Source organism: Argentina silus (genome assembly GCF_951799395.1).
Source record: "Argentina silus genome assembly, chromosome: Y".
Lineage (NCBI taxonomy): Eukaryota > Metazoa > Chordata > Actinopteri > Argentiniformes > Argentinidae > Argentina > Argentina silus.
In genome coordinates, this window is record NC_139654.1 from 26,531,851 (window position 1) to 26,548,445 (window position 16,595).

Genomic DNA, 16,595 nt, shown 5'->3' on the forward strand with positions numbered 1-16,595 from the left:
CATTCGCAACAGGTGCGCAATCAGCCTCGGCTCCGAACCCTGGCCACGGTCCTGTAGCTCCCTCTACAGGCCGAACGCTGCATGTCCCCCCACAACGACATTACCAACATCTGGTGAAAATGTCATGTCAATAGCACCTTTGGAAATATATGTACTGAGAAAAATGGTGACGTGTTCGATACTTATTTCACCCGCTGTATATGTCTATGGAGCTAAAACGCGCAGAATCAACTGAGAAACATTATATTCTACTAGTTAATTAATATGCTATTTCACGGACACACTGCCACATACACTTACCGAGCACTTTATTTGGAACACTTCACGAAATACTGGGGTAGGGCCTCCCTTTGCTCTCAAAACAGCCTCAATTCTTCGTGGCATTGATTCAACAAGATGTTGGAAAAATTAATTTGAGATTCTAGTCCATGATGACATGATTGCATCACGCAATTCCTGCAGATCAGGTGCACTTTCAAGCTGTGAATCTCCCGTTCTACCACATCCCAAAGGTGTTCTTTTGGATTCAGATCTGGTGACTGGGAAGGCCACTGAAGAACGCTGAACTCATTGTCATGTTCATGAAACCAGTTTGAGACGACCTTTGGTTTGTGACATGGTGTATTATCATGGTGGAAGTAGCCATAAGAAGATGGGTAAATTGTGGCCATGAAGGGATGCACATGGTAAGCAACAATACTCAAATAGGCTGTGGCATTCAAGCGATGATTGATTGGTATTAACAGGCCCAAAGTGTGCCAAGAAAACATTCCCCACACCATTACACTACCTCCACCATGAGAATGTGTACAGGTGTTTCTAATAAAGTGCTCAGTGAGTGTGTATGTATGTGGGTGTGCATGTGGGGGTTTGTGTGTGCACATGTACAGTGCCTATAGAAAGTCACCATACCCCTTTGAAATAGTTACTATATTTGTCGTACAGCCTGAAATAAAAAGCTTTTATCCAGCTTTATGTACAAATTTAGCCATACAACATCAAACTAATGGAAAAAAACCATCGTGTTAACCCATCGGCAGAGGGTCTGGACAGATGGTAGATCAGACCACAACAGCCGATCTCCAAACAGCATTCCTCATTCTCTCTCTCTCCTCTTACGGACGCAGTGCCATGACCCCTTTCATCCGCCTCCCCTCCTTTTTATCGCTCTCAGCATGTAGAGAGGCAGCAGCTCTTGGACACCTGATTTTCCAACTGAGCGGTTTCTGCCAAGGAGTAGCCTGCAGAGTAGCCTGCTCCCCACACCTCAACATTGTCTCTTGTTTTCATAAGAGGAGAGAAAAGAGGTGTGAAATCAGACCACTAAGCTAATTTTCTCCCCCACTGAAATGAAGGCGGGCTGTCAATCTCAATACTTTATGATGATAATACCATTGCGGTGTACCAATGCATAATTCACCCTGCGCAAGCGTGTGCGTGAAGGAGAGCCCCCGCTCTCCTCTGGTGTTTTGAATGGGGCTGATTAGCGTGGTAGACAGTTAAAGGCAGGTGTGGGGCTCATCTGCAGGTGCCTGTCTTTGTCATTTTACCTCAGACAGGTGGGAGTGGGCTCCATATGCCTCATGTCTCTCTACCACATTCCTACCTGTCTGCCCAGATGGCCACTGTTTCAGGTTTATTCATTAATCTTTGTTTACCATATACAGTGCCTATAGAAAGTCATCATACCCCTTTGAAATAGTTACTATATTTGTCATACAGCCTGAAATCAAAACCCATTAAACGTTTTCCAGCTTCATGTACAAATGTAGCCATACAACATCAAACTAATGAAAAAAAAGGCGACAGTTCTGAAAATGTATTAAAAAATTAAAAACAAGAATAACAGGGTTGGAAAAGTCATCAGTCCCCTGATTTAATACTTTGTAGAGCCACCTTTTGCTGCAATTACAGCCATCAATCTGTTTGGATATGTCTCTACTAGCTTTGCACACCTAGATTGGAGAATATTTGCCCATTCTTCCTTGCAAAATTGTTCGAGTTCAGTCAAATTCTGTGGTGAGCGGCGATGGACTGCTCTCTTCAAGTCCATCCACAGATTTTCTATCGGATTTAAGTCAGGGCTCTGACTTGGCCACTCAAGGACATTCACCTTTCTATCCTAAAGCCACTGCGTTGTTCTTTTGGCGGTATGTTTAGGATCGTTGTCGTGTTGGAAGGTGAATGACCTGCCCATCTTCAGCTGTCTAGCAGAGGGACGCAGGTTGTCCTCAAGAATTTGGGTGTACTTGGCAGCATGCATTTTCCCTTCAATCCTGACCAATTGCCCAGTCCCCGCTGAAGAGAAACATCCCCACAACATAATGTTGCCACCATGATGCTTCACAGTAGGTATATGGTGTGTTTTGGGTGGTGTGCTGTGTTTGGTTTTCACCAAACATAGCGGTTGGAGTTCAGTCCAAAAAGTTCAATCTTAGTCTCGTCTGACCATAAAATCTTTTTCCACATGGCAACAAAATCTTCCAGGTGTGTTTTTGCATAGCACAAACGAGACTGAGTGTGGCACTTTTTCAGAAAAGGCTTCTTTCTTGCTACCCTGCCATACAGGCCAGCTTTGTGTAAAGCTTGTGAGATTGTTGTCACATGCACAGACAGACCAGTCCCAGCCATAAAGACTTGTAAGTCCTTCAAAGTTGCCTTTGGCCTCTTGGTAGTGTGGTGGAAGTCTAGGATTTACCACTCTGTACTTTAGCTCTTCGGAGGTAAGAATCAAGAAACAAGTCCTGAGTAGCCACAATATATGAGTCCGGTATTTATTGCTTGCAGACAAGAGCGTAACAGTAGCCCAGCGTAGAACCGGGGGTTCATTCAGCACAAGTCTAAAGAGACAATGATCAGGTTCGTCTTTTATACAGTTTAAACATAATACAGGCGCCGCCAAGGCTATCGGCTGATGGGCTTGTGCTTACGTGAGAAAGGGCGGGAGAGAATGAACAATGGTGAGACTCTCTTACTGATCAATCAGCGCTTTCTTACTGCTTAATCGCTGTTTAACATTTCACACCTATCGGCAGGATGCGCCTGTCCCCCCATTATTGCTCTCTCTGACCACTCCCTCAGAGATCACCGCTGTTCATATGGTAAATCATACAGTGCTTCTCAGAACAATGGCTATAGAACCTTAGAGGTGTGGCAAGAGAAAATGTAATCACAGTAGTTACACAAGTTTATCAGTCATATGAAAGTGTATAACCTGAAAATAGTTCTATGAATGTATTTTCCATAACAGTAGCTTCTCTGATCAATGTCCTCCTGGCTCGGTCATCCAGTTTGGACGGACGGCCTGATCTAGGCACGGTGTTGGTGGTGCCATACGCCTTCCACTTCTTAATGATGCTCTGAACGGTACTCAGAGGGATAGCTCAAGCCTTCAAAATCTTTTTGTAGCCTTCACCTAGCTTGTGCCTTCCTACAACTTTATCCCGGAGGCCTTTTGAAAGTACTTTTCCAACCATGGTGAATTCTTTGCAGAACCATGCACTTCTAGTAGTGGAATCCTCAAGAAACAGCTGGTTTTATTCTGAAGTAATCAAAACCACTACAATTGATGTCAGGTGGGGGGCAATTAGCCTGGTGTTTGATCTGGAAGTTGATTGGTTGCACCTGAGCAAGTTTATAATGGTATACTCTAAGGGGCTGTCACGCCTGAGGTTGCGTTCTGGTGACTCTGGCGCCCCCCTCTGGCTATACGGGTCAGTGCCTCCCAATCCACTTTATATCATTTCACCTGTGTGTTCTGTCCCCTGTTTGTATTTATAGCCTGTGTGTTCCCCATGTCTTCATCCGAGATTCTCCCCGTCAGTTGTGAGTAACCTGTCTGTCTGTTTATATCACTATGTCCAGTGATTCCCGTTCGAGTTATTATTCCATTTGTTAAGTGTGTACTTTATTTAACGGAGCTTGTTTTCTCCACCCTTGTTTTACTGTTTGGTCCCAGTGTTTGTTTGTTCCCCATTCCCTTCGTTTGCTATATTAAATTCTCCGCCTTTAAGAAAGACTTTACGCTGCTGTCTGAGTATCTCTCCGCACTTGGGTCCACCACACTACCACCCACCCTAACAGGGGCTGATCACTTAACCAAACCAGGTATTTCACTAATTAATTTCTAATAATTGTCCAGAATTTTAAAATGTTTTATTTTCACTTTGATGATGAGGGTTATCATGTGTACATATAGCTCAACAAAGTTAGATTTGATTTATTTTAATTTCCAGGGTGTAATGTGACAAAAGGTAAAGATTTCACACGGTATGATGACTTTCTATAGGCACTGTATGTACAGTATTGTGGAGGTGCGGTAAACAATGAGACAAGGAGGCGAAGGCAAGTCAAGTCTGTTTACTCTCCACATAAAAATACAACTGACAACAACACTGAGCGGGGGCAACACGTTACCCGGAACCCCTTTACATATAACTCCCGCCCACTCTCTTAAAGGCACAGATGCCCCGGTGAATGTCTCTCTCTCTCCTCCCTTGTAGGTCACTACAGTATGTGATTATGTACACGACACGAACATGACATGCATTTTAGCTCATTTTAAGAGTGACATAGCAAAGGGTCTGAATACTTATGTACATGAGGTATTTCAATTTTATTAAATTGACTGAAATTTCAAAAAACATGTTTTCGCTTTGTCATTCTGGGGTATTGTGTGTGGATTACCTCTGAGCCTGTGGCCTCCAGGATGGTGGGGTGGGCGTTCTCAGGGACCCAGGAGATGCACTTCACTACGTGCTCGTGCTCCCGCAGCTCCGCCTTGCACTCTTTGGAGGCCACCACCCACACGCGCACTGTCTGGTCGTTGGAGCAGCTGGCGATCAGGGTGCCGTCCTGGTTGGGCCGCACCATGCGCACCCACTCCCTGTGACCGTTGAAAGTCTTCACGCAGTAGCTGGTGAAGGCGGGAGGATGGAGCCAGAGTTCAGTTAGGACAGGGTCGACACTGTGATGCTCCCCACCAGTCATTGAGATGTGCGTGCGTGTGTGCATACCCTCCATAAGTATTTTAAAGAGGATGCATTTTGTCTCCTTTTAGCTCTATACTGTTAAGTTTGGATTTGAAATCAAACAATTACTATGGGGTCAAAGTACAGATTTAATGTTTATTTAATAACTTATAATTTATTTAATGTTTTTTTTCTTCCAGATTGGTTTCACCATTTAGAAAGTACAACATTTTTTTAAACATACTCCCCGTATTTCAGGGCTCCAAATGTATTGGAAAAGATCATATAATGTCCAAATAAAGTACTGTTCAGTATTTGGTCAACAAAACTACCTGAAGTCTGCGACCCTTTGACCCCACCAGACGCTGGGTATCTTCTCTGGTGATGCTCTGTCAAACCTTTACTGCAGTCATCTTCAGTTGTTGTTTGTTTTGAGGTCTTTTTGCCTTAAGTTCCCTCTTCAGCAAATGAAATGCTGAAATGCTGAATAATTCATTCTGCTGCTGCCATCAGCAGTTACATCATCAATGAATACACTGAGCCAGTTCCAGTGGTAGCCATACACGCCCAAGCCATAACACCCCCTCCACCATATTTCACAGATGAGGTGGTATGCTGGGGATTTTGGGCAGTTCTTCTCTCCACACTTGCCATCACTCTGGCACATGTTAATATTCATCTTATCTGTCCACAAGACTTTTTTCCAGAACTCTTAAACAAACCATCCAGTTTCTGTTGTTAACGAGTGGTTTACACCTTTGTAGCCTCTGTAATTCTGCTGGTGAAGTATTCTGTGGATGGTAGTCTCTGATACATTCACGCCTACCTCCTGGAGAGTGTTCCTAATCTGTGGGAAAGTCGTTTTGGGGTTTTTGTCATTTATGGTGAAAATTCTTCAGTCATCCAGCCTGTTTGCAATTGCTGAGCTCACCATTGTTTTTTCTTCTTTTGGATAATGTTTCAAACTGCTGTTGTTGGCAAGCCTAAGGTTTTGGATATGTTCATGATAGTTTCTTTCTGATTTCTCAGTCCAAAAATAGCTTCCTTGACTTGCAGTAACTCTTTGGTCTTCATGTTGACAGACACCAATAGCAGACTCCAAAGGAAAACATGAAGGCTAGAATCAATAGTAGACATTGCTAGCTCTCTTATGCTCACAAATGATGTGACGGAACACACCTGACTAACCAGAAACACCTGTCAAGCCAATTTTCCAATTCTACTGGTTCACTGAAATAGGGGGACTATGTATAAAAGGGTTGTAATTTCTAAAAGGAAACCAATCTGAAAAAAGAAAAGATTTAATTAAAGCTGAGAATCTCTACTTTAACCTCATAGCAAATGTTTGATTTCAAATTCAAACTGTTGGAGTATAGAGCTAAAATAAGACAACATGCTTCCTCCTTCCAATACTTATGGAGGGCACTGTATATGCCACATATAGGCAGGGTTATGCACATACAGTTAGGTCCATATATATTTGGACTGACACCATTTTTGTTATTTTAGCTGTTTACCAAAACATATTCAAGTTACAGTTATATAATGAATATAGGCTTAAAGCTCTTTTATATGTAGCCCCTTTTCAAGGGACCAAAGGTAATTGGACAATTGACTCAAAAGCTGTTTCATGGATAGATGTGGGCTATTCCTTTATCAATTAAGCAGGTAAAAGGTCTGAGCTGATTCCAAGTGTGGCATTTGCATTTGGAAACTGTTGCTGTGAATGCACAACATGCGGTCAAAGGAGCTCTCAATGCAAGTGAAACAGGCCATCCTTAGGCTGCAAAAACAAAAAAATCCATCAGAGACATAGCGGCAACATCAGGAGTGGCCAAATCAACAGTTTGGTACATTCTGAGAAAAAAAGAACGCACTGGTGAGCCCGGCAACACAAAAAGGCCTGGACGTCCACGGAAGACAACAGTGGTGGATGATGGCAGGATCCTTCACGTGGTAAAGAAAAACCCCTTCACAACATCCAGCCAAGTGAAGAACACTCTCCAGGAGGTAGGCATATCATTATCCAAGTCTACCATAAAGAGAAGACTTCACAAGAGCAAATACAGAGGGTTCACCACAAGGTGCAAACCATTCATAAGCCTCAAGAATAGAAAGGCCAGATTAGACTTTGCCAAAAAACATCTAAAAAAGCCAGCCCTGTTCTGGAACAGCATTCTTTGGACAGATGAAACTAAGATCAACCTGTACCAGAATGAAGGGAAGAAAAAAGTATGGAGAAGGCTTGGACCTGCTCATGTTCTGAAGCATACCACATCATCTATAAAACACGGTGGAGGCAGTGTGATGGCATGGGCAAGGCTTCCAATGGCACTGGGTCACTAGTGTTTATTGATGATGTGACAGAAGCAGCCGGATTAATTCTGTAGTGTTTAAGGATATACTGTCTGCTCAGATTCAGCCAAATTCAGCGAAGTTGATTGGACGGCGCTTCAGAGTACAGATGGACAATGACCCAAAACATACTGCGAAAGCAACCCAGGAGTTTTTTTAAGGGAAACAAGTGGAATATTCTGCAATGGCCGAGTCAATCATCTGTTCTCAACCCGATCGAGCATGCATTTCACTTACTGAAGACAAAACTAAAGGCAGAAAGACAGACGAACAAACAACAACTGAAGACAGCTGCAGTAAAGGCCTGGCAAAGCATCACAAAGGAGGAAACCCAGCATTTTGTGATGTCCATGGGTTCCAAACTTCAGGCAGTCATTGCTTGCAAAGGATTCTCAACAAAGTATTAAAAATGAACATTTTATTTATGATTATGTTAATTTGTCCAATTACATTTGAGCCCCTGAAAATGGGGGGCTGTGTATAAAAATGGTTGCAATTCATAAACGTTTCATACAATATTTTTGTTCAACACCTTGATTTAAAGCTGAAAGTCTGCCCTTCAGTTGCATCTCGATTGTTTCATTTCAAATCCATTGTGGTGGCGTACAGAGCCAAAATTATGAAAATTGTGTCACTGTCCAAATATTTCTGGACCTAACTGTATATGCATGTGTCTCAGGGTTGGTTACGATGACTATGAAATGTACAATAAACAATGCATTGTTCAGTCAGAGTAGGGTAGAGGTAACTAACATGCGCACACAGAGTAGAGATCTACAGTAATGCTACATTGGAGTCAGTGGAGGCAGAAATCTGAGGACGGGCTAATTGTAATGGCTGGAACAGAATAAGGAATGGTATCAATGAGCCCGTCTTACGATTTCTGCCTCCACAAGCCTCCACTGGTGTAGCTAGCTACGTAACATAGCTGAACAATACATGATCAGCTTGAAAGTATAAAAGGTGTACTGTGGGAGTGGACTTACCCTGTTGCCACCTCCCACATCTTAATGGTTTTGTCCCTTGAAGCAGATACTATGTTATCTCCATTGGGCATGATGGCTATGGATGAAACATTATGGTCGTGTCCTGGAGAACAAAATAAAATGATAACTCTTGATAAAGACTCCTCAGAACTAAACGTGCTATGAGAAGAGGGTTTTGGGCAAATTAGCCAATTAAATGATGTGAGACAGCCAATTTGCCATGGGCGGCTTTGTTCTAAGAAGAAGAAGAGGCAGCTAATTACAGAGAGGGTAGCCATATGTAATCTGCTAAACAGATGAGGAAACGGTAATTGGCTCTGGAAGGAAAGCTTAAATGTTGGGGGGGGTGGGTAGGATGAGAGAGAGATGGGAAGAGGAGGAGGAAAAAGGATGGAAGTGAAAGGGAGAGGAAGGAGAGAGGGAAGGGTAGTACAAAAGAGGGCTAAGCAGAAGGGAGAGGGGGCATGAGAGGAGGACGAAGAGAGAGAGAGCAAAAGCAAAAGCATGAGAGAGAGAGAATGAACGCTGAATGAATAAAAAGTCCCAGCCCTCCCCTTCTTTTTTCACAGTGTGAACACAGCCTGTTGGCTTGAGGACAGAGTGTAAACTACACCCAGTGTAAATTACACCCAGAATAATAGGATTGGAAATCTGTTGCGCACATACTGAAAATGTTTGAATTTACATGTGTGTGGGGGGATTAGTACAATATAAAACGGGATAATGAGTAGCAATTTGTGGCAAAACACATCTCAGTGATCCCCCCCAATCGAAACTCTGCCTAAAACACACACTCATTCTCTCCACCCCGGTCCAGGGACTCACCATGCATGTCCTGATGCACTCGAAGCCCTGGAAGTCCCACAGCTTGATGGTCATGTCTGCAGAGCACGAGGCCAGCAGCTTGCCCATCTGGTCAAAGGAGATGTCCTGCACAGAGTCCGTGTGGCCCTTCAGTGTACACTCAAAGTCCCCCGTCTCATAGTCCCACACCTGTGGGATGGGGGGGGGGGGGGGAAGAGAGAGAGAGAGAAACTCTGCTGTTGGAAATCACATTTGTGACAGAGGAGATGTTGAACATCTTGGGCTGGGCTATTGTGTGATTTTTACAATGGGATTTGTACTTGGAATGGGGGGGTGATGGGTTTTGGGCAGACCAAACCAGATTCTGGGGGAGCAGGTCGTAAAAAGTGCCGTCAAAGTCTACATACCTCTAAACGTTTTTGCTGTCGGCTCCAACTCATCCACCCATGCTACTGTTTAGAAACCGATGTGCACGCATTGCACAAAATGAAAACATGGGAGCCAGCATTTCGCAGGTGAGCATTCAATCTATTTTCTAACCATCTATTTATTTTCTATAATCTATAAAAATAAAATAATTTAAAAAAAGGTCTGGCTTAGTGACACTAGCCAACATTGGATCTCAAGCTGTTTTGCCTTGTTTAAAATGACCTATTGGGCTAAGGGACAGTGTCTTTTACCACCATGCAGAGCCAGAGGGCGGTGAATCACTACTCAAAAAACCTGCTGATTTGCATCCTGCCAAGGTGGAGAGCTCAAGGTAAGGTTTTATATATTTTAAAAAAGTGGTTCTGCACAGATCTGCCACGTTTGCAAAAGGCAGAGCAGGGAATAAGGGAAGGGAGAGAGAGAGCTGGCATTCGGGGGAGAGAGAGAGCAAGCAAGACGAGAGACAGGGAGCAAGAGCAAGGGAGAGAGAGAAGGAGCAAAAGCATGAGAGAGAGAGAGGGGGAAAGAGAGCGAGCGAGAGACAGGCTGACGTGCTGCATGAATAAAAAAAGAAGGAGCTCATTGCCTTGGGAGCGCAGGGCTAAAAACACTGCATCTTTTTACATAGTTTCTCTTCACTTGTTTTTTTTTTCCATTCTCATCCTCTTTCTAAAGGGAAATAGAAAAAAAGGTCACTACAACCCAAACAAAGAAGAAAATAGTTAAAGGTAATATACAACGTGTTAGTGTACATGTTACAAACCAAAGAATATAAACAAAGCAAGACAGCTCATCAAGTTGATGACAGTGTTACGGTGCCTAGTAAAGAAGGAGTCGGAGCAGTTGGCCATTTATTTATACTGTTGGTTAGCTACTGGTCCAACTCTCTTTTGTCTGGCTATCATTGCATTCTATCAGTGAGAACATATCGAAGAAGAACGAGCAGTTTTCTTAGAGTCATGACACCAGACGTGACAAGGTGTTTCCAGTTACGTTTCAGTCAGGGGGTTTGTGACGTATGTACACACTCTCGTAGAGTGTTCTATTCACCTTTATAGTGGCGTCTTCAGAGGCGGACACCATGACGCTGAAGACAGGATGGAAGATGACACGAGTGACAGGGCTGCGGTGGCCGCTCAGCGCGTATCTCTCCGGCGGGCGCGGGATCCACTCTTTGGGGTCGCGCTTCTGCGCGATGGGTCCACCCAGAGTGATCTCCTCTTTCGCCTCGTTTAGCTTTGACTCCAGCTCCATCACCTACAGAAGACAAAACTAATTGTTTAGCTTTGACAATTAACCAACATAGTGAGCATTGCAAATGCTTTTTGCACTGTCCTATTTCCAAACATTGAGATTTTTGTACTGTCACATTGAATGTACATTAAGTGTATGATTGGTGACTGATGAAAAGCTTCAAGAGTCATGAGCCATGCACAAGACTAGCAGGACTGACGAGAGACCCCTAGTAGCATCTCACAAAACAAACAACGAGCTATAAACCTTATTCTGTAATCTGATGACTGAGGTCCATTTCTTTTCCAAAAGGCCAGCATACTTCTTATCCAATTCTTCATTCTGGTGGCAAAAAAAAAAGAAAAACAGGCAATCTGTAAAAACCTGACAAAAAACAATAAAAGCAGTCATCTTAGTTGAAATCAGCGAGGCCTAGGGGAGGCCTGGGAGCCAGCTGGGGTTGCATGCAGAGTCTTTAGGTACAGTAATCGGCAATGAGATTTACACCTTGTGGCGCCCGCCCCGTGCCTAAGCCCATGCGCGAGTGTGGGAAGGTGGTAAATGGAGTGTATATCTCGCCTCGCTTTGTTTCTGCTGTCCCTCTCTTGCCCCGTGTTGTCTTTGGCAGGACCATGTATGGAGTTCCTGCGCCCCAAGGGGCCACAGCTGCAACCCGTGGAGATAATCACCGTATGCCCATACATGGAGTTCCTGCTCGTCAAGGCACAGCTGAAGGGCATCAGCAGGAGCAGCAGAGACCGTACAAAAGGAGCCAACGGAGCACCCAGTGGAGGAGAGTTGCTACGGCGAACCAAGGAGCAGTTGATGAGAGAGAGAATAAGCCAAGTCACCATTGTCCAGTGTATGATCCCTGACCATAGGAGAGCCCCCTTTGAAGCCCGACCCCGAGAACGTCCGAGAGCCCGCTACGTTGCCAACCTTCGCCTGTCTGACTACCCCGCTGCCGCCCCGACCTGGAACGTAAGAGGACCACCCACCGTGTACCGAACCCCCCTGCTATCTTCACGACACGACGCCTTCTCACCCCCACCCTCTCTCTATCATTTCCCTCTCCCCGCTAACCGAATAAATATTTTTGATTATAATTCTGGTGTGGACCTCTCTGCTTACACTGTGTTTGGGTCCGTGACGCGCCCGCACACCCCGGCGGCCGTCACAACCTCTTCAGCCAAACAATGGACGGCATGGCATGGGTCAGATGGGAGGTTAGCTGTAACCCACACACATCTCGTCCTAATCTCCCTCACACAGACTAATCTCCGGCAGACAAGGAAGGTTTACAGTGGCACAAACAGTATTGCTGGGCTGGCTGAGCAAAGTTAACTGAACTGAAGAACGGAGTCAGAGGGTGTGGCGTCCATTCTACAAAAGGCTTCTGGTGACCTATGTACAGGCTGGGGTTATTTGAAAGCAGTTAAAAGTACTGGATTTACAAATCCAGAGGTTTGTAGATATACACTCACCAAACACTTTATTAGGAACACCTGTACACCTTCTCATGGTGGAGGTGGTGTAATGGTGTGGGGAATGTTTTCTTGGCACACTTTGGGCCCGTAAATACCAATCAATCATCGCTTGAATGCCACAGCCTATTTGAGTATTGTTGCTGACCATGTGCAACCCTTCATGGCCACAATTTACCCATCTTCTAATGGCTACTTCCAGCATGATGCACCATGTCACAAAGCAAAAGTCATCTAAAACTGGTTTCATGAACATGACAATGAGTTCAGTGTTCTTCAGTGGCCTTCCCAGTCACCGGATCTGAATCCAATAGAACACCTTTGGGATGTGGTAGAACGGGAGATTCACAGCTTGAAAGTGCACCTGAAAAATCTGCAGGAATTGCGTGATGCAATCATGTCATCATGGAAGAGAATCTCAAAGGAATGTTTCCAACATCTTGTGGAATCAATGCCACGAATAATTGAGGCTGTTTTGAGAGCAAACGAGGGCCCTACCCAGTATTAGTATAGTGTTCCTAATAAAGTGTTTGGTGAGTGTATACAGTGCCTATAGAAAGTCATCATACCCTGTGAAATCTTTACCTTTTGTCACATTACACCCTGGAAATTAAAATAAATCAAATCTAACTTTTTTGAGCTGTATGTACACATGATAACCCTCATCATCAAAGTGAAAATAAAAAAATAAAAAATTCTGGACAATTATTACAAATTAATTAGTGAAATACCTGGTTTGATTAAGTGATCAGCCCCTTGTAGTATACCATTATAAACTTGCTCAGGTGCAACCAATCAACTTCCAGATCAAACACCAGGCTAATTACCCCCCATCTGACATCAATTGTAGTGGTTTTGATGACTTCAGAATAAAACCAGCTGTTTCTTGAGGATTCCACTACTAGAAGTGCATGGTTCTGCAAAGAATTCACCATGGTTGGAAAAGTAGTTTCAAAAGGCCTCCAGGATAAAGTTGTAGGAAGGCACAAGCTAAGTGAAGGCTACAAAAAGGTTTTGAAGGCTTTAGCTATCCCTCTGAGTACCGTTCAGAGCATCATTAAGAAGTGGAAGGCGTATGGCTCGATCAGGCCGTCCGTCCAAACTGGATGACCGAGCCAGGAGGACATTGATCAGAGAAGCTCCCAAGAGGCCAAAGGCAACTTTGAAGGACTTACAAGTCTTTATGGCTGGGACTGGTCTGTCTGTGCATGTGACAACAATCTCACAAGCTTTACACAAAGCTGGCCTGTATGGCAAGGTAGCAAGAAAGAAGCCTTTTCTGAAAAAGTGCCACACTCAGTCTCGTTTGTGGTATGCAAAAACACACCTGGAAGATTCTGTTGCCATGTGGAAAAAGGTTTTATGGTCAGACGAGACTAAGATTGAACTTTTTGGACTGAACTCCAAGCGCTATGTTTGGCGAAAACCAAACACAGCACACCACCCAAAACACATCATATACCTACTGTGAAGCATGGTGGTGGCAACATTATGTTGTGGGGATGTTTCTCTTCAGCGGGGACTGGGCAATTGGTCAGGATTGAAGGGAAAATGGATGCTGCCAAGTACACCCAAATGCTTGAGGACAACCTGCGTCCCTCTGCTAGACAGCTGAAGATGGGCAGGTCATTCACCTTCCAACACGACAACGATCCTAAACATACCACCAAAAGAACAACGCAGTGCCTTAAGGATAGAAAGGTGAATGTCCTTGAGTGGCCAAGTCAGAGCCCTGACTTAAATCGGAAAGAAAGTCTGTGGATGGACTTGAAGAGAGCAGTCCATCGCCGCTCACCACAGAATTTGACTGAACTCGAACAATTTTGCAAGGAAGAATGGGCAAATATTCTCCAATCTAGGTGTGCAAAGCTAGTAGAGACATATCCAAACAGATTGATGGCTGTAATTGCAGCAAAAGGTGGCTCTACAAAGTATTAAATCAGGGGACTGATGACTTTTCCAACCCTGTTATTATTGTTTTTTATTTTTTATAAATTTTCAGAACTGTCGCCTTTTTTTTTCATTAGTTTGATGTTGTATGGCTAAATTTGTACATAAAGCTGGAAAACGTTTTTTTTTTTTAATGGGTTTTGATTTCAGGCTGTATGACAAATATAGTAACTATTTCAAAGGGGTATGATGACTTTCTATAGGCACTGTATATGGTAAACAAAGATTAATGAATAAACCTGAAACAGTGGCCATCTGGGCAGACAGGTAGGAATGTGGTAGAGAGACATGAGGCATATGGAGCCCACTCCCACCTGTCTGAGGTAAAATGACAAAGACAGGCACCTGCAGATGAGCCCCACACCTGCCTTTAACTGTCTACCACGCTAATCAGCCCCATTCAAAACACCAGAGGAGAGCGGGGGCTCTCCTTCACGCACACGCTTGCGCAGGGTGAATTATGCATTGGTACACCGCAATGGTATTATCATCATAAAGTATTGAGATTGACAGCCCGCCTTCATTTCAGTGGGGGAGAAAATTAGCTTAGTGGTCTGATTTCACACCTCTTTTCTCTCCTCTTATGAAAACAAGAGACAATGTTGAGGTGTGGGGAGCAGGCTACTCCTTGGCAGAAACCGCTCAGTTGGAAAATCAGGTGTCCAAGAGCTGCTGCCTCTCTACATGCTGAGAGCGATAAAAAGGAGGGGAGGCGGATGAAAGGGGTCATGGCACTGCGTCCGTAAGAGGAGAGAGAGAGAATGAGGAATGCTGTTTGGAGATCGGCTGTTGTGGTCTGATCTACCATCTGTCCAGACCCTCTGCCGATGGGTTAACACACCCAATCAGTTAGAGTACACACACCTGCCAGTCCATCAGTGGGGTGTTGTGTCTTTGTGTGCGAGAGTGAGAAACAGAAAGACAGAGAGAATTTACTTCATAAAAGCTCTCTACTGACTAAGCAAAATGGTAAATGTTGCATTAAGCATAAGGACATAATGGCAGACCCCCCTCAATTAGCATGTGACTTGTATGTGCACCAATTAAAAGGAATAGGAATTGAAAATCAAGACATATTGTCTGGGTAAATTGGGCTGATTGATTTGTGTGTGTGGTGGGGAGTTCACCAGACAACTCACTATATCCAATTCCGCCTCCTTCTTGAAAACGGAATATGCTTCTTCATAGCCATTGGAACGAAGGTAATTGCCTATCGCTCGATTTCTGAAACAGACAAAAGATATGGCAATTAGTTCTCTTGATAGACAAGATAGCATCTTAAGTACAAAGTGAAAGGTTTGAGTCAGGGATTCTGCTGTTGAAGGAAAATCAAAAAGACAAAAAATGTCTGAGAAATGTCAAACAAAGGACTTTATTTAACACGTGAATTACATGTATAATTTGAGAGAAAACACACGCACAACAAAAATTTGCTTTTGTTGCTGTGGGCAAATAATGGAAGGAATGACTCCTTATGAGCTGATGGAGAAAATGAGAAGTACAGTCGAGAAACACTTGCAGACAGACAGGTAGACCGGAGTCATTCAGTCGAATCCGTTGATGTCTAAATTAATTTATAGTGGGAATGATGGAAATAGGAATTTGAGCATAATGGCTCATCATAAAAGGATTGATAAGGGGGGTCAAAGTTCAAGGGGGGCTAGCCGTCAGAGGGTCCCAACCTTCTTGTGTGTTTTTGTTCTTCTAAAAAGCCTTTACTGACACCAGTCAATACAGAAACTGCATTACCACAATTACATGATATTTAAAACAATGAGTCGACCTACTCGACATACTAGAAAACAAAATTCAGCACTAGCCCCCCCCCCCCCTCCCCGTCAATGCAAAACAGCACGCCTCCAGTCCCCCAGACAGCATCAAACTCAGGCAGATTGTTTATCAGCTTGTAATACCCACAACTCAACCCATCGCCTTGCTGCCATCATGTTCTTCCGGCTCTTCCAAATGGCTAGCTTAGCCTGGCCTATAACATAATTAAGCAGGCAAACCCTCCTCCTACTCTGAACCAAGTACCTGGCCCTGCAACAAACAGGTTCCTCGAGAAGGCACTCCCAAGCCCAGCACACCACCCCCTCAGCACGCCAAACAACTCCTCTAGCATAGCACAGCTAAACACCAGATGCTCCAAGGTCTCCTCCTGGTGACAAAAACGGACATTCCCTCCCCACCATTGGGTTAAGGTGCGCCACATGTTGGTTAGTAGAGATGGCCCCGTGAATAATCCCTCACTGTAGATCAGTGGTGCGCTTCTCTATGAGAGGTTTATCGTGTGTGTGTTGTCTGGGGGGGGGGGGGGGGGGGGGGTGTGTGCACGTGTCAAATTCCTACAATTGTTGAGAATTGATTGCATGGCCAAACAAAGA

At 44.2% G+C, this 16,595-nt stretch overlaps 1 protein-coding gene across 1 annotated transcript in view; it reads right to left on the minus strand.

Annotated features, from left to right (window-relative positions):
• The window catches only part of LOC310823815 (lissencephaly-1 homolog A-like), a gene marked incomplete at both ends in the record, with an annotated part of 57,011 nt that overhangs the window by 20,198 nt on the left and 20,218 nt on the right, over nucleotides 1-16,595 (minus strand). Inside the window, 7 exon segments of the mRNA XM_083696683.1 lie at nucleotides 4,687-4,915; nucleotides 8,312-8,414; nucleotides 9,137-9,145; nucleotides 9,148-9,304; nucleotides 10,595-10,801; nucleotides 11,045-11,119; nucleotides 15,351-15,435. Of these exon segments, the coding sequence (XP_083552809.1) occupies nucleotides 4,687-4,915; nucleotides 8,312-8,414; nucleotides 9,137-9,145; nucleotides 9,148-9,304; nucleotides 10,595-10,801; nucleotides 11,045-11,119; nucleotides 15,351-15,435 (865 nt within the window).